The 18,786-nt window shown below is 42.9% G+C and overlaps 1 protein-coding gene across 1 annotated transcript in view; it reads left to right on the forward strand.

Moving 5' to 3' along the window:
* Positions 1–18,786, forward strand: part of CSMD2 (CUB and Sushi multiple domains 2) — a 1,002,961-nt gene that overhangs the window by 838,952 nt on the left and 145,223 nt on the right. Inside the window, exon 30 of the mRNA XM_040422265.1 lies at positions 15,286–15,480. Within this exon, the coding sequence (XP_040278199.1) occupies positions 15,286–15,480 (195 nt within the window). The remainder of the gene's footprint in view (positions 1–15,285; positions 15,481–18,786) is intronic.

The following is an 18,786-nucleotide window of genomic DNA, read 5'->3' on the forward strand; positions in this document are numbered from 1 at the left end:
AATGTCGTCCTCGGTCTCCTCCCCCCAGCCACAGACAACACCAGGGATCCCCAAAAAGTTTAAAGCCTGCTCTTCTTGCTCCTCCTCCCCCCAGCCACCATCCTCCTCTGACTCCTCTTCAGACTCCTGCTCTCAGACTCTCAGATGGAGCTTGGTGGGTGCAGCGGAAGAGGCAGTAGAAGTGGAAAAGGAGGAGTCAGCCAAGGAGGAGACGGAGGATTGAGTAGGAGGAGGAGAAGAAGAAGAGGCAGGCCTGCATGCAATCCGTGGCGGTAACACCAAATCCACGCGTGTTCCACGGGTTACATGCTTGACGGTCGTCAGGAGGTTTACCTAGTAGTCAGTAAAAGTAATGTACCTTCCCTGCCTGTGTTTGCTAGACCATGTATCTGTGGTCAGATGTATCTTGGTACCGACACTGTGTGCCAGAGATATATTAACTTGTCGCTGAACGTGGCCATATAGTTCAGGGATGCCCTTCTGGGAGAAATATTTTCTTCCATTGCAGTGTGCTAATAGCCACAAATTTTTGAAATGGGTATGAGCAATCTGTACCTGATGAAGGGGTGTATTCTGATCCGAAAGGCGTTGTACCATCTGCTAAACCATTAAATCAAGTTTGTGTCGTCACCAAATGCTGGTTCTTTGCGCTGTGGGATTCTCTCCTTTCCATTTTGACAAATTTTCTAAAGGCCTCCGAGACCACCAATTTATATGGCAGTAGATGGCGGGCTAGCAGTTCCGACAAGCCAGCGGTCAGCCGTTGGGCAAGAGGATTATCCGGCGTCATCATTTTTTTACGCTCAAACATTTGGCCCATGGGAGCCTGCCTTGTGCCAGTTGAACGCGACAACGCCACGGTGGAAGGTGGAGTGGAGGACAAATGGGAGCAGAGAGGAGAAGTAGAAGGAGAAGAGGCAGGACGTGGAGTGCCGGGAGTGTGGCTTTGTGGTTTGTGATGGCGTTGCTCCCACTGTGCTTGGTGATGGGAGGCCAGGTGCCTTCTTAAGGCGGTCGTCCCTAGATGAGTGTTGGGCTTACCGCGACTTATGTGTTGATAGCACAGGCTGCAGATGGCAACACTATGATCAGCAGCTGACACGTTAAAAAGAGCCCACACTGTGGAGCCAGTTGCCGGCGTCATGGGAGCGCAAGATGTGTCCGTGTATGGTGGATGGCTCGCTCCAGATACATTTGCAGTCTGCTTTTTGCCTCCTGTGCACTGCGAGTTCTGCCTGCTTCTCCTCCTTCTCCTCCCTATCTGCTGCTCCATCTCTCCCTCTGAACTCCCCTCCTCTTCCTCTCTTGTGGGCACCCACGTGACGTCCATCGAGACGTCCTCATCGTCACCTTCACCACCACTGACATTAGACATCTCGGAGTAGGCAGCAACAGCGGGGACCACCCTCCTTGGGCCGATGTGAGTGCTGTCGTCAGACCGCCTGGTGGCAGCTGTTGCTACGTACCTCCTCTGCCTCATCCGATGCCAAGAATGGCTGTGCATCGGTAAGGTCTGGGAATGGATGGGCAAATAATTCATCTGACTCGAGTGGAGGGGCTATGGTGGTGGTGGTGGTGTCCTTGGGGGTGCACACAGCAGAGAGTGAGGAGGGTGCAGATACAGAGGATGAGGAGGGTGCAGAAGCGGAAGTGAGCCACTCAACCAACTCTGGTGCACCCTTTGAAGTTATTGCACGCGCCTTCTCCAACTTCCCACTTAGGCTTTGGCCTGGTGCAGCTGTCCGACCTCTACCATCCCTGCAGAACGGTCTGCCTCTTCCTCTGCCTGTCATTTTCTAAATGACCCTCTGCTTAAGTCCGTAGAGAAGAGCAGAATTTGGCGGAAACAGGTATATGGCACCTCTCAATCAGTATTTGGCGGAAACAGGTATATAGCACCCTTCAATCAATATTTGGCAGAAACAGGTATATGGCACCCCTCAATCAGTATTTGGCAGAAACAGGTATATAGCACCCTTCAATCAGTATTTGGCGGAAACAGGTATATGGCACCCCTCAATCAGTATTTGGCAGAAACAGGTATATAGCACCCCTCAATCAATATTTGGAGGAAACAGGTATATGGCACCCCTCAATCAGTATTTGGCGGAAACAGGTATATAGCACCCCTCAATCAGTATTTGGTGGAAACTGGTATATTGCACCCCTCAATCAGTATTTGTCGGAAACAGGAATATGGCACTCCTCAATCAGTATTTTGTGGAAGTAGGTGTATTGCACCACTCAATCAGTATTTGGTGGACGAAGGTATATAGCAATAGCACCCCTCAATCAGTATTTAGTGGAAGAAGGTATATGACACCCCTGAATCAGTATTTGGCAGAAAATTATGTATTGCACCCCTCATTAATCATTTGGTGGGAGAAGGTATATAGCAATAGCACCCCTCAATCAGTATTTAGTGGAAGAAGGTATATGGCTTCCCTCAATCAGTATTTGGCAGAAACAGGTAAATAGCACCCCTCAATCAGTATTTGGAGGAAACAGGTATATAGCACCCCTCAATCAGTATTTGGCGGAAACAGGTATATAGCACCCCATAATCAGTATTTGGCGGAAACAGGTATATAGCACCCCTCAATCAGTATTTAGCGGAAACAGGTATATGGCTCCCCTCAATCAGTATTTTGTGGAAGCAGGTGTATCTCAGCCCTTAATTAGTATTTGGTGGAAGAAGGCATATAGCAATAGCACCCCTCAATCAGTATTTTGTGGAAGAAGGTATATAGCACCCCTCAATCAGTATTTGGCGGAAACTGGTAAATAGCACCCCTAATCAGTATTTGGTGGGAGACGGTATATAGCAATAGCACCCCTCAATCAGTATTTAGTAGAAGAAGGTATATGTCTTCCCTCAATCAGTATTTGGCAGAAACAGGTAAATAGCACCCCTCAATCAGTATTTGGAGGAAACAGGTATATGGCACCACTCAATCAGTATTTGGTGAAAACAGGTATATAGCACCCTTCAATCAGTATTTTGCAGAAACAGGTATATGGCTCCCCTCAATCAGTATTTTGTGGAAGCAGGTGTATCACAGCCCTTAATTAGTATTTGGTGGAAGAAGGCATACAGGGAGTGCAGAATTATTAGGCAAATGAGTATTTTGACCACATCATCCTCTTTATGCATGTTGTCTTACTCCAAGCTGTATAGGCTCGAAAGCCTACTACCAATTAAGCATATTAGGTGATGTGCATCTCTGTAATGAGAAGGGGTGTGGTCTAATGACATCAACACCCTATATCAGGTGTGCATAATTATTAGACAACTTCCTTTCCTTTGGCAAAATGGGTCAAAAGAAGGACTTGACAGGCTCAGAAAAGTCAAAAATAGTGAGATATCTTGCAGAGGGATGCAGCACTCTTAAAATTGCAAAGCTTCTGAAGCGTGATCATCGAACAATCAAGCGTTTCATTCAAAATAGTCAACAGGGTCGCAAGAAGCGTGTGGAAAAACCAAGGCGCAAAATGAGAGCATGAGAATTGATAAATTCCCCCTTCCCCTCCAATGTTTTTTCTCAGCTGATTTTTATCCATTGCCGTTAAGGGTAACTGCCTGCTTCATTTATATCCCCCAAAAAGACTTCATTGTAATCAGTGTGTAATCTAGATTCTTATGTGCAATTTCCTTGCAGCCATGTTTGTTTGTTTTTTGTCATGATTTTTTATTTTTTTTGCAATAATGAACAACCTAGAACAACCTAGAAATGTTGCTGTGTTATGTTGACTGTGGCCCTCTGTGTATGGCCAAGATCAATTAATAATTCTAATTGCATGCAAGTTGTACTCAAATTAAATTCAGCAAACATACATAAACAACACAATCACATCCTCAAGAACAATAAAAAAAACAGATGCATAAATGAATAGATCTAGTAATCAGGTATAGCACACAATTACGGTACATATTTTGTTTCGCTATGTGTTCCCATTAGCAATGCTTTTCATGTAGAGAGACATTTCTTTGTCATAGTTGGAATTATAGCACTATAGTTAGAATGCACTAGGGAAACACTCTTGCAAATTCTTCATTTCATGAAACCATTAACTCTCCTAAAAATAATGATATAAAACAACATTTAACAGAACAGTAAGAATCTATAATATACACTCATTGAGAGAAAATGCACCAAGAAGAAGTTGTCGGAATGGAATGAAAATTTCTATGTGTGAATGTAATGGTGATATATGTAAGTGATTACAATATCCGAGTGAAAGGATATGTTTATTGGAGAAAGCTGTAAAAAAGCTGGATACAAGATGAGCTACAGTTGAATATGGAGGCATAAAGGTTCTGTACGGTATCCTGCAGCACATAGATGTTGCAGCTGGGCCTGTAGGTCATGCATAATCGTAGGCTGTTTAAGCTGTTATCCCAGCTGGTCTCTTAAAAGCTCAATTCATGATAAATCTGGCTACAGGACAGGCCAAGAAAGTGCTGCAATCTGGTGGAGACATTCCTGAGAAACCCTTGTTGTGTGAGGGTGAGCATTAGGGCTCATTCACACGAACGTGTGATGCCTGTTGCAGTATTGTGGACCTCATTTGCGGATCTACATTGCAAGCGCACCGTTCAGTGGCCGTTCCGCATCACGGATGTCAACCTATTCATTTCAATGGGTCCGCAAATCTGGAGATGCGGAACGGTGCGGAACGGAAGAACGGAACGGAACACTACAGAAGCACTACTAATTTAAAACGATGTCCTCTTGTAGCAGTTTTTCTTCTTTTAAATATTCTCTCCTCTTTTACCTTGTTGATTCCATTTATGTATTTAAAAGTTTCTATCATATCCCCTCTGTCTCGTCTTTCTTCCAAGCTATACATGTTAAGGTTCTTTAATCTTTCCTGGAAAGTTTTATCCTGCAATCCATGTACTAGTTTAGTAGCTCTTCTCTGTACTCTCTCCAAAGCATCAATATCCTTCTGGAGATATGGTCTCCAGTACTGCGCACAATACTCCAAATGAGGTCTCACTAGTGCTCTGTAGATCGGCAAAAGCACCTCCTTCTTTCTACTAGTAATGCCTCTCCCTATACACCCAAGCATTCTGCTAGCATTTCCTAATGCTCTATGACATTGTCTGCCTACCTTTAAGTTTTCTGAAATAATGACCCCTAAATCCCTTTCCTCAGATACTGAGGTTAGGACTGTATCACTGATTTTATATTCTGCTCTTGGGTTTTTACGCCCCAGGTGCATTATCTTGCACTTATCAACATTAAATTTTAGTTGCCAGATTTTTGACCATTCCTCTAGTTTTCCTAAATACTTTTCCATTCGGTGTATCCCTCCAGGAACATCAACCCTGTTACAAATCTTTGTGTCATCAGCAAAAAGACAAACCTTACCATCGAGGCCTTCTGCAATTTCGCTGATAAAGATATTAAACAATATGGGTCCCAGAACAGATCCCTGAGGTACCCCACTGGTAACAAGACCATGGTCTGAATATACTTCATTGACTACAGCCCTCTATTGTCCGTCCCTTAGCCACTGCCTAATCCATTCAACAATATGGGAGTCCAAGCACAAAGACTGCAATTTATTGATAAGCCTTCTATGTGGGACAGTATCAAAAGCCTTACTAAAGTCTAGATAAGCGATGTCTACTGCACCTCCGCCATCTATTATATTAGTCACCCAATCAAAAAAATCTAAAAGATTAGTTTGACATGATCTCCCTGAAGTAAACCCATGCTTTTTTCATCTTTCAATCCATGGGATTTTAGATGTTCCACAAATCTCTCCTTAAGTATGGTTTCCATTAATTTCCCCACTATTGATGTCAGGCTTACTGGCCTATAGTTGCCCTATTCCTCCTACTACCTTTCTTGTGAATGGGCACAACATTTGCTAATTTCCAATCTTCTGGGACGACTCCTGTTACCAGTGATTGGTTAAATAAATCTGTTAATGGTTTTGCTAGCTCACCGCTAAGCTCTTTTAATAGCTTTGGGTGTATCCCATCAGGCCCCTGTAACTTATTTGTAATAATTTTAGACAGTTGACTTAGAACCTCTTCCTCTGTAAAGACACATGCATCAAAAGATTCATTAGTCTTCCTTCCTAACTGAGGTCCTTTTCCTTCATTTTCCTTTGTAAAAACTGAACAGAAGTATTCATTGAGGCAGTCAGCTAGTTCTTTATCTTCTTCCATATACCTTCCTTCTTTTTGATTTTATTTGTTAATTCCTTGTTTTAGTTTCCTTTTTCATTTATGTATCTGAAGAATGTCTTATCGCCTTTTTTCACTGACTGAGCTAATTTATCTTCTGCTTGTGCTTTAGAAGCTCTTATAACTTGTTTGGCCTCTCTCTGCCTAATCTTATAAATTTGCCTGTCATCCTCATTTTTTTATTTATTTTTTATAATTACTAAATGCTATCTTTTAGTTTTTAATGATTTTGGCCACTTCTGCTGAGTACCACAGTGGTCTCTTCCTTTTTTTGCTTTTACTGACAAGCCTAATGCAATTATCTGTTGCCTTCAATAGTGCCACTTTTAAGTAGTCTCATTTCTCCTGGACTCCATTGAAACTGTTCCAATCTGATAGGGACTTTTGTTTTTGTGTGGTGTGACTTTTGTTTTTGTGTGGTGTGAATGGTTGGTGATATTAACTTCCTGTTTGTGGAACATTAGTATATGTGAGGGGGGAAACTTTTCAAGATGTGTGGTGACCACAATTTGCGGTCCACAGCACGGGCACGGGATTCACATGTTCGTGTGACCGAGCCTTTAGTCGGCTGAAAAATCAGAGGTTTTCACCCTCTTAGTAGAAAGCTTGACAAAGTGGGTGTTATAAGATGTAATGCACAGATGTGCCAGGCCTTCTAGAAAAGGTTACTCTTGGTAAGTTAACTCCTCTCAATTCTAATTTATAAGTTCTCCTGAACATGGGATCTCCTACCAGAGTATTCTGCTGAGGGTTGTCAATTACTGGATTTTGGAATATTCATACTACCAGACTATGATCCATCAACACCAAAGATCAGATGTTACAAATTGAAACTTTTCTATGCCATTCATTTGGTCAGTTTTTAATTAAAGGGATAGTCTCACTTCAGCAAATGTCATTTATCATGTAGAGAAAGTTAATACAAGCCACTTAGTAATGTATTGTGATTGTCCATATTGCCTCGTTTGCGGGCTGGATTAATTTTTCCATCACATTATACACTGCTTGTTTCCATGGTTACAGACCACCATGCAATCTGTCTTTGGTGGTCATGCTTCCACACTATAGGAAAAAGCGTCAGCCTCTCTAGTGGCCGGGACCATGGGAGCGCACATAGGCTGGTGCTTTTTTCTATATTGTGCAAGCACGACCACTGCTGATAGATTGCAGGGTGGTCTGTAACCATGGAAACGAGCGGCGTATAATGTGATGGAAAAATTAATCCAGCCACCAAAGGAAACAATAATATCAATATATTAGTAAGTGCCTTGTATTAACTTTCTCTATACCACTTACTGAAGTGAGACAACCCCTTTAATATAGTACTAGATGAATCAATACAAACACATAGGGGGTAATTTATTATTAGATATACACCAATTTTTGGAGTGTATCTGTCACAGATCCGGTTACAAAGGGGATTTGCGGCCGAATCCGCAACTTTTCCCCACTCACGCCAGGCCTAAAAAAGGGGGCATGGCATGGGTGGGGAAGAAGGCAAGGTGGCCGGCCCTTCTCATTTTTAATTTTCCATGCCTGTTTTAGGCGCAGAAAATTATCTAAATCCATGACAACAAGGGAGCCTGCGTAGATTTAGGCCGGCGGTGGATATGCTGAAGTTATGTACAGTAGAGGCCAGTGCCTCTACATAACTTAAGCGCATCATGCACCAGCGCAAGTGGTATTAAGACCGGCGTCTAAAACGCCAGTCTTAATAAATGACCCTAGTAATCACTGGGATCACATGGTCCTTTAATGTTCATATTTTTTTTTAGCATTTAGCATTTTTCATATAACTCAGCATGAATACACAAAATCCATGACCAGCACAGTTCCAGATTTTCCGCATTACCCTACTGTTTTCATTATGTATAGGTTAGGCTCTTATGTTCACACTCGCACCAAGGATTTCATTTCTGATAGATCCATGATGGATACGTTTTTAACAGAATATAACAGAAGCCTAATGAACCCTAACATATCCCATTTGTAGTAAAACCTAACACTACAGACTCCAGTATTCTTCCCATCAAGAGCAATGAAAACCAGAAAGAATGGAACCAATAGGTATGTTGCACTTTTTTCTGTAAAAGGGACATAGCACAAAAACAGAAAACATCAGTGTGAATTGAGATTTTGAATGCTAACCTTTATAGATATGCATTGCATATAGTGAGTCATAGTAAGAAGAGTTTCGCACAGCATAGCTCTTCTCTGTGTTCAGAGCCAGTAGTGCGGACATCCCTGTCACCAGCATGGTACACAATTTAGACATGCTTTATCACTACAGTCTGACATCCCATCAAATCTCGATTCATTTACTGATTTAAAACTAAGAGAAAGTATTCATGTAACAAATCAATGATAAATGACATGGAAAAGCCCATAAAAAGCCCATTAAGCATTTTGTTCAATTAATTCCATTGAGATGAAGTTAGGTTACTTTTTGTTTCATAACATTTATTATAATCAGCCCAGAAAGGTTAATATCATGTTCAGTATTTCACCTTATGACTTTTATCCCTGTTAAACTGATATCATGAATGTTTCATTTTGGTTGTAAAATTCAAATTCTATGTCCCAATTCCAGTTATTGATTTAATTGAAAGGAGTGGACTTAAATTCGGCAAAGGGCACACTGTAATGACAACTATTCCAAAGTGTGTGCACCAGAAAGAGGTCACCACATGAATTATTTATTGTGCTTGCTAGGAATAAAAATCACATCCTATTAAGTTTTGGCTTTAAAAAGAATATAGAACACAAGAAAACAAAAGCATACACTACAGTGGGATGCGAAAGTTTGGGCAACCTTGTTAATCGTCATGATTTTCCTGTATAAATCGTTGGTTGTTACGATAAAAAATGTCAGTTAAATATATCATATAGGAGACACACACAGTGATATTTGAGAAGTGAAATGAAGTTTATTGGATTTACAGAAAGTGTGCTATAATTGTTTAAACAAAATTAGGCAGGTGCATAAATTTGGGCACCACAAAAAAGAAATGAAATCAATATTTAATAGATCCTCCTTTTGCAGAAATTACAGCCTCTAAACGCTTCCTGTAGGTTCCAATGAGAGTCTGGATTCTGGTTGAAGGTATTTTTGACCATTCCTCTTTACAAAACATCTTTAGTTCATTCAGGTTTGATGGCTTCTGAGCATTGACAGCTCTCTTTAAGTCACACCACAGATTTTCAATTATATTCAGGTCTGGGGACTGAGGTGGCCATTCCAGAACGTTGTACTTGTTCCTCTGCATAAATGCCTTAGTGGATTTTGAGCAGTATTTAGGGTCGTTGTCTTGTTGAAAGATCCAGCCCCGGCGCAGCTTCAGCTTTGTCACTGATTCCTGGACATTGGTCTCCAGAATCTGCTGATACTGAGTGGAAACCATGCGTCCCTCAACTTTGACAAGATTCCCAGTCCCTGCGCTGGCTACACAGCCCCACAGCATGATGGAGCCACCACCATATTTTACTGTAGGTAGCAGGTGTTTTTCTTGGAATGCTGTGTTCTTTTTCCTCCATGCATAACGCCCCTTGTTATGGCCAAATAACTCAATTTTAGTTTCATCAGTCCACAGCACCTTATTCCACAATGAAGCTGGCTTGTCCAAATGTGCTTTAGCCCACCTCAAGCGGCACTTTTTGTGCTGTGGGCGGAGAAAAGGCTTCCTCTGCATCACTCTCGCATACAGCATCTCCTTGTGTAAAGTGCGCCGAATGGTTGAACGATGCACAGTGATTCCATCTGCAGCAAGATGATGTTGTAGGTCTTTGGTGCTGGTCTGTGGGTTGACTCTGACTGTTCTCACCATTCGTTGCTTCTGTCTATCCGAGATTATTCTTGGTCTGCCACTTCGAGCCTTAACTTGAACTGAGCCTGTTGTCTTCCATTTCCTCAATATGTTCCTAACTGTGGAAACAGACAGCTGAAATCTCTGAGACAGCTTTCTGTATCCTTCCCCTAAACCATGATGGTGAACAATCTTTGTCTTCAGGTCCTTTGAGAGTTGTTTTGAGACCCCCATGTTGCTACTCTTCAGAGAAAATTAAAACAGGAGGGAAACTTACAATTGACCCCCTTGAATACTCTTTCTCATAATTGGATTCACCTGTGTATGTAGGTCAGGGGTCACTGAGCTTACCAACCCAATTTGAGTTCCAATAATTAGTTCAAAAGGTTTTGGAATCCATAAAATGACAACAGTGCCCAAATTTATGCACCTGCCTAATTTTGTTTAAACAATTATAGCACACTTTCTGTAAATCCAATAAACTTCATTTCACTTCTCAAATATCACTGTGTGTGTCTCCTATATGATATATTTAACTGACATTTTTTATCGTAACAACCAACGATTTATACAGGAAAATCATGACGATTAACAAGGTTGCCCAAACTTTAGCATCTCACTGTATATAAAGTGGACCTCCTGTTTGGAGGTAGTTTGGCCAAGCTAATAAGAAATTGCATTGCAATCATTCCATGATACATTTCCAGTTTCTGAAAAGAAAAGTAAAGACCTTCTGAGTCTATTGTATGGAAGAGTCCCAAACAGGGGGGGATTGGCCATAGACCTTAAAGGGAAATTTTCCCCATGGGCCAATGCCCAGGGAGCCACCCAAACCCTCCTCTCTGCCACTGGCCAGGTACATAATAAATGAGTTCTCAGCAGTACTTAAGACTGTGAGAATCAGGTACTCATGTACCCAGTCAGCGACCACACATGCCCTCCTGAATTCAACTGCCCCTCATCTCAAATCATTTGCCCCCTGCACCATAACTTAATCAGAGGCCACTGGAAGTTTGGAAGTTAAGACAGAAAATGGTATCTCCTGATGATCACCACATAGGGACCGCTTTTGGGGCAATATATTGTGCTGCACTGGGGTATATGGTTCTGCTGGGATGGCCCTACAACATGGGGCCACTTTAAGGTTTTTGCCAGGGTCATTTTAAGTTCTCAGTCCACCCCTTGTCCCAAAGCAATCTATAGTCTGTTGATGATCAAGAAATTATGCAGGGAATTTATCATGCAGGTAAAATTTGAAGTCAGTTTTGTTTGAGTCTTTATGCCACATTTATTAAATGTCTCATGTTACGTGATAAATTTGTGTTATCCTTAGACCTAACACTTTTGCCTAGAGAAGTTTCTCCAGTTTTCCTGCTCCACCCTCCCCTGAAGTGAGATTGTGACTTTTTTGTGACTTTATTTTTTTTAAGCTCTCAATGATAAATCTGGAGGGAAACTGATTAACATAGCTAATCACACCCACTTTTCCACCCACATTACAAAATTAGAGTGACTGGTGTAAAATTGCAAAAAGTCGCAAACTTTTGTGCAAGCAAGCTCAAAAAAGTCACAAAATTTTGCACAATCACATTTTGCGCAAGCAAGAGCCTTATTTTCGTGACTTTTTGACATCAGAATTCTGGAGTGAAGATATGATAAATCAGGTTTGAAATATATTTGGTAACTGCGCATGAAGCAGTTTAGTAACAGTTAGTACTTTAGACAGGGTCATTTCAAAGGGGCATAACATTAAAGGGGTTTTCTGAGATTTTAATACTGATGACCTGATCTGTGGGGGTCCGACACCTGGGATTCATACCAATCAGCTATTTGAAAAGGCAGTGGCGCTCACAGGAGTACTGTGGTTTTCTTGCAGCTTTCCTTAGGCTATTTGACAAAAATTGTTCAACGGCCTAGGTGCAGCTCAGCCCCATAGAAGTGAATGGGGCTTAGCTTAGATACCAAGCACAGCCGCTATAATATGTATTGTGGTGTGCTTGGTAAGCTGCGAGAAGGCCGCAGTGCTCACAGGAGCACCACTGCCTTCTCAAACAGCTGACCTATCCAGAAAAACTTTGTTATGCAGAAAAAAATATATATATTTCATAGCCCAGAATACTTGAGATTATAATAGAGGGTAGAGGTTTATTATGTTATTTTGCTATTACATACTGTAAGCATATGAGTAGTGACAAACTACCATTTAAGCCCAGTCAACTCAATTGTTCCTTAGAACAGTTAGTTTGCCCTCTGAAAGTCTGTAGTTCAATGCATAAACACACACAATTTTTTTAAGAGCATGATATGGGTGTGAACTATTTTGCCAATAATCAGCATGAGATTTACATTTCAAGTGTCCACAGATACAAAATGCCTTGTGTCTTAAACAAACTAACCATACACTTTCAATATCTGCCTGCCATGTTCATCTGAACAACAGAAATTCCTAACAAACACCCCATACACATGTGTACTTGGGGAAAAGGGGAAAAGGCCGTTCCCAGACACATCTTTTGATAGCTTATCTCTCTTGAGAACAAAGGATCAGGCATGTATCTTCCTCTGGGAAATGCCGAATAAATGTCGGTAGGTTAAACTGACCTTCAAGCCCCCATTCATATTACTGTATTGTCCGCTGAACCCGCCTAGAATGGTGAGTTTGGCGGACAGTCTAATGTGTGTGAGGAACTTCTGGGCGAGGTTAAAATTTCTTCACTATTCTTTTGTTCTTGTTGGAGATATGCATTCTAAGCTTTCCCCATTAAATAAACATACACATTCATCTGAGCCGAACATGCATGTATATGAAGGGGTTGTGGGGGATTTGGCAGAGATAGCTGTTGGCCGAACAATTGTTTGGCCAACAACTATTGAATGGCTGCCCTTAGTCTACTGTGTATATTCAAGTTTAGCCTCTCAGTTTGGGAACACTCTCCAAAATATGATCTAACATAAATAATTTAACCTGTAATTCCAGTGCTCATGTAGTAGTACAGTTCCCAAACAAAACAGCTTGTGGAACACAATAGGGGGATGTGTATTAGGGTAGTACACACAAAACAGCTTGTACATGTTAAACCTAAAATTACCAATATTACTACTATTCAGCACCCATTAATAACTCCCATACAGTCCCCAAATAATAGGATGCCCCGATTATAGTATGTCACGTCAAATTAATGCCACCATATATTGCCTACACAATACGTTTATATGTGTCTAAATTCCACTGTCATACAGTGCAAATAATATACTCCAAAAATAATGAATTCATACATTGCCCACATGGTAGGATTATACTTTGGCCACATAATAGAACCATCTATATCAGTGACTATATAGCATAACAATCTTTTTAGTGCCCATAGGATAGTTCCAATGACAGCCATAATGCCTGTGCATTAATCTGACCTCTTGCCTTTAGGGCCCAGTCACACGTCCGTGGTGTATTGCGGATCCGCAATACACCCGGCCGGCACCCCCCATAGAACTGCCTATTCTTGTCCACAATTGCGGACAAGAATAGGACATGTTCTAATTTTTTGCGGAGCCGCGGCCCGGAAGTTCTCTGCATCCCGTTCTGCCCCATTGAGAATGAATGGGTTCGCACCCGTTCCCAATATTGCGGAACGGATGTGGCCCCATTTGCCGACGTGTGAATGGACCCTTACAGGGGTGCCATCCATAGTGCCCGACCAAGTGGGTCCTGAATACAATTTTGAACTTTTCTTAAAAAATTCCTGCTAAGAAATGATAAAGTATTAGTGTTGAGTATAAAATCTGCACTCAAACCGAGTAACATGGGAAGAAAAATAAATGTGAGAGAGAGTAATTCGATGAGGATTTCACACTGTCAGGGGTGGTCTATTGTGTGTGTTCAAAGGTCTGTCACACTTCAGTGAAAGACTTCATTCTTGCCATGCTTTATGGCTGTCTCCACATGAGCTGCATTGTGCAAGTGTGCAAGTACAGAGCTTTTGAGACATAAAGTTTATTTCATGTACAATCAATATTATCAGCTATTAATGTTGCTTAATGATTTGAGCAGTTTAGCGATAACATTCTATAGTGTATGCAGAGCCATGAATATTGAATCTCTCTGCATTGCGGTTTCTCTCATCGTTTTCCTGATGTCACTAAGAAGTCACATATCAGGTCAGCGCTGTGACTTCTGTCAGCTTAAAATGCATGCCATTACACGATCCCAAATGATAACTCCTGGAGACATCTGTTGAATGTTTAAATTCTTAGCTCTACAGAGTGGATGTCTGTGAGGGAGATCATTGCATTTAAATATATCTTTTTAAAATAATATTAGACCTGACTGCCTACCTGCTTACCATGCGTTCTCAATGTCAATCAGGGGCGTAACTAGAAGTGCCTGGGCCCCACAGCAAATTTTTGTATGGCCCCCCCCAGCCCCCCGCCCAATTTTTTATATACTATTTTTACCCCACTTGTCCTTTTTATTTTTGATAAAAATCTTTTTTATTTATATGCAAATTACCTTCCTAACGTGCCCAAAGGGCTGTCCCTCCGACCGTTTGTGCCCAGCTGCGTCCATTATCGCCAAGCCCAGCGCCGTCCCGCTATTAATTATTCACTGCTGTCCTCGTCTTTTTTTTTCTCTAAGTGTGCCGTAATCTCGCTCATGCGCCGATGTTACTCACGTGCGGGCTCGCGCGGTGTCCTGGCAGCAGCCTCAAGTAATGCAATCGCGCATGCGACAGGAAGCGGAGAAAGCACCGCATGGGCCCGGACGTGAGTAACATCAGCACATGCGCGAGACTACGGCACACTTAGAAAAAAAAAAATCACGAGGACATCAGTGAATAATTAACAGCGGGGCGGTGGTGGGCTTGGCGATAATGGGCGCGGCTGGGCACAAACGGCCGGAGGGACAACCTCTTGGGCACATTAGGAAGGTAATTTGAGTATAAATAAGAAAGATTAAACTTGACTGACATGCTGTCGAGCGCCGGGCCCCTTGTCAGCCCGGGCCCCGAAGCAGCTGCTTCCCCTGCTTCCCCGGTAGTTACGCCACTGATGTCAATGTTTCTTCAGAGCTGGAAATCCAAATGTATTGGGGCTTTTTTGTTTGTTTTTTGTTACATAGGGGAATTATTTGTGGGTAATTTCTCAATCAGTAACTCACTTTACCATCTCAGTATGCTCTAACAGGACATACTTAAACTGATTGCCTGAAGAAGAAAACCACATCAAAATATCCTGGATTATCTACTGTGCATATTCCTAAAAACCTGAGTTCTTATCTTCCAGAAAACCCAAGAGAGTCCTGTTTTGACCCAGGAGTAATAAAAAATGGTACCCGTGTTGGGAGTGACTTAAAACTTGGTTCCACTGTAACTTACTATTGTGATAGTGGTTATGAGGTTGATGGAGCATCTACTCTAACCTGCGTGATGGGAGGAGATGGAAAGCCAGTCTGGAATTTCCCACGTCCTACATGTATAGGTAATCAATAATCTTTATGTTATTGTACTGATTTTCCTGATAATTTATAATATCAATAATTCATAATATTGTCATACATCATATATAAATGTATGTGAGTAAAAGGCTAGACTTTAATGTTCTCCTTCACAATGTCTGGTAATTCTGGAGAATGGACTCATTTTATCCTTTTAGAACCTGTCAGTAATCTACAAATACATTAATGGAAAAAAACATCTTTCAGAACTAAAACATTGGTGTTAACCAAATGCATGAATCATTCATACAAGTGTGCTTCCATAATTATATAACTGAATTTTAAATGTTAATATGCTGTCCTCAGGTATAGAGAGATTTATTTTCTGTCCTCGGTTGAAAAAGAAATTGTAATGTATTGTGAATATTTTTTTTTCTTCAAAGAACAGACATTTTTAAAATCAGAGAAGCATGATATTTTCTTTTGGGATGTTGAGTTACCGTAAATTCTTGAGTAGTTTCAAGTATAGGAATTAGGATCGTCTTGTAAGGCTCTTAAACGTCACCCTTAGGGCTCAACAAGGCTAGTGATGGCCTATCCTGAGGATAAACATCACTTAGTAAGGGCTGGACAACCACTTTACGAGATTTTATTTTGGATTCATAAAGAATCTGAGAGAGAAAAGTAGCATACTCTGTTGAAGCATTGCTTTCAGTGGAGAATATCTCCACTATACATTGATTACAGAGGGAAAAAAATGGAGCCATAGACACTTCAATTGTCACTGTATTGGCTCATGCTCACTGCTCTGCCATGTACAAGAGCATTCAAAAGTAGTTCATTTATTATTCTCATTTATGGTCAGGGCTAGGACAACGTCGGCGTACGCAGAGAAACCTACCCTGAACATAGTGGCTGAATTGTGCCGGAAGCCACGGGCGCGGGTACACCAGTAAGAAAAGGGGGCATACCTGATGGAAACCTGAGAAAAAAGGGGCGGGAGGGAGGGGCGTGAGGCTCGGGCGCCTGGCTGAACGGAGGGAAGGGGACTAAATAGCCAGATGCCCCTCCCACAAATGCAGGCTGGTAACAGCCTTATAATTTATGGTCAGGGCTAGGACAACGACTACGCAGAGAAACCTACCCTGAACATAGTGGCTGAATTGTGCCGGAAGCCACGGGCGCGGGTACACCAGTGAGAAAAGGGGGCAAAAAACAACCGGTAGGTACAACACTTTTATTTACAAATTACAAAGCCAGAGAACGAAAGGCATGAGATATCTCAGTTTGAGGATTGGGTATATACCTGGTAAAGCAGGAGGATCGCCACCGCCCCATGGACCGGATGACGTGAGCCGGCACCTGATGACGGGAAGCAGCGGAGGCTGCCCCTATACAAAATGAGTGCCCTGAAATTACCTTGGGGTCATAGCCTAAACCCTGGGCGAGGGCACGGATATAAGCGATGAATTGCGAGGTGCTGAGAGGCTTGCCTGCATGTGGCAAGGGTGGACTGTCGGGCAATGAATCTCGGATGAGTGCTGTCAGTTGATGCAGCACCTGGACTGGGCACCAATTGTTCAAAGTCGGGTAGAACTTGATTTCAGAGGGAGGACCCGTCTGATTGGTTTTGGTGGAGGGTAGAAGCAGAGTGTAATGGCCCTGGCCCCATGACAGATGTTGCTTCAGAGGATGGTTTTTACGATTTGGACCAGCCAGAACCTCTCCGGGCCGGAGGAACCCATAAAAAGCGAGATACATAGCCGCTTTCAGAATCAGGCTAGTGGAGGGCCCAAAAGGATTACCATCCAATGACGAGGAGAGATCCCTGAACAATTCGCTGGATACTGGCTGCCTATGGCTCACGGATCCCTTCCCTTCCTTTTGAATGCCCCGGAGACTGGCTTTAATAGCTTGGATGGAAAAATAGGACCTGTGATGAGGATTGGCCAGCATAGCGTGATGTTGAAGTCCGGCCAAATAAAGTCTGATGGTACCATACGACAGAGAGAGATGCAAGTGACAATAGGCCAGGAAGGCCATGATGTAGGAGATCTCGGAGTGTTGACCCCTTGGATGATTCCTAGAGAATTTATCAAACGCCCTTAGGCCAGCCTGATAATTCCTCGCCGTATTACGTGACAACGATTTAGCGACCAGGCCCTCGGCCTCCTCTAAGAGCGAATTTAAACCAGAATGAGGGTGCTGAATTGGGGCACCGGGGTGCCTGACCGATCCGCGTCGGGCATTTCCTGAAAGAAAATTGCAAAATTAGCACGGGAAAGCGCGTCCGCAGCCCTATTCTGTTCGCCTGAGATGTGTACGCAGCGCATGTGAAAATTGTGGTGGAGGGAAAATTGTTGACGATGTCCACCAAGGTCTGGCTATCCGTAACGAACGTCACGGAAGAGTTAGACCAGAGGTGACCCCAGGCCTGAGCAGCCGCCACTATGGGATATAGTTCCAAAAGGGGGGAAGATTTTAGAGCTGCAGAGTCCGAGGCTAATTCTGGCGGCCATCCGGCAGCCAGCCAATGAGATCTGAAAATGGCAGCGAACCCGGAGGAACCGGCGGCGTCGGAGAAAACCATGAGGGAAGAGGAATCCCACTGCGGAACGAACAAGGAAATGCCGTTCCAGTTAGCGAGAAAACTGCTCCACATGTCGAGATCTGCAATGGCCTGGCTGTCCAAATGGACGACAGAATCTTGTTCCGGGGCCGAGGGCAGGAGACATAGCAACCTGGAAAGGAAGGCCCTGCCTTGAGGCATAATTCTGGTGGCGAAATTAAGCATCCCCAGCAAGGATTGGAGCTCCGCCCTGGTCAGCGAGTGAGACTGGACTGCCCGGGAGATGGCTGAGCGAATCCTGAGCAACTTCTCGCTGGGGAGGCTAGCTTCCATTCTAACGGTATCTAGAATAATGCCCAGGAAGGTGACTGTAGTGGCCGGACCCTCAGTCTTGGCCGTGGCCACGGGGACCTGGAGTCGGGAAAAATATCCAGAAGTGAATGGGGAATGGAAGGGACCTGACTGGGCCTTTCAATGAGGAGAAAATCGTCCAAGTAGTGAATGACCATGGATAAGCCACCGTGATGGTTGAGAATCCAGTGCAGGGCTTTAGCAAGCTGTTCAAAAGCCAAGGGCTGCTCTTGGAGCCAAAAGTAAGCCGGTTGGCAAAATAAAATCTATCTGCCCACTGGATGCCGTAGTACTTCCAAAGCTGCGGGTGTATTGGAAGCAGCTTAAAAGCGTTGGCAATATCTACCTTGGCCAACCAAGCCCCGACACCTGCTTGAAGAATGTACTGGATGGCCTCGTCAACTGAGGAATATTGCATGGAATATTCCTC

This window comes from Bufo bufo, chromosome 3 (assembly GCF_905171765.1).
Source record: "Bufo bufo chromosome 3, aBufBuf1.1, whole genome shotgun sequence".
Classification (NCBI taxonomy): domain Eukaryota; kingdom Metazoa; phylum Chordata; class Amphibia; order Anura; family Bufonidae; genus Bufo; species Bufo bufo.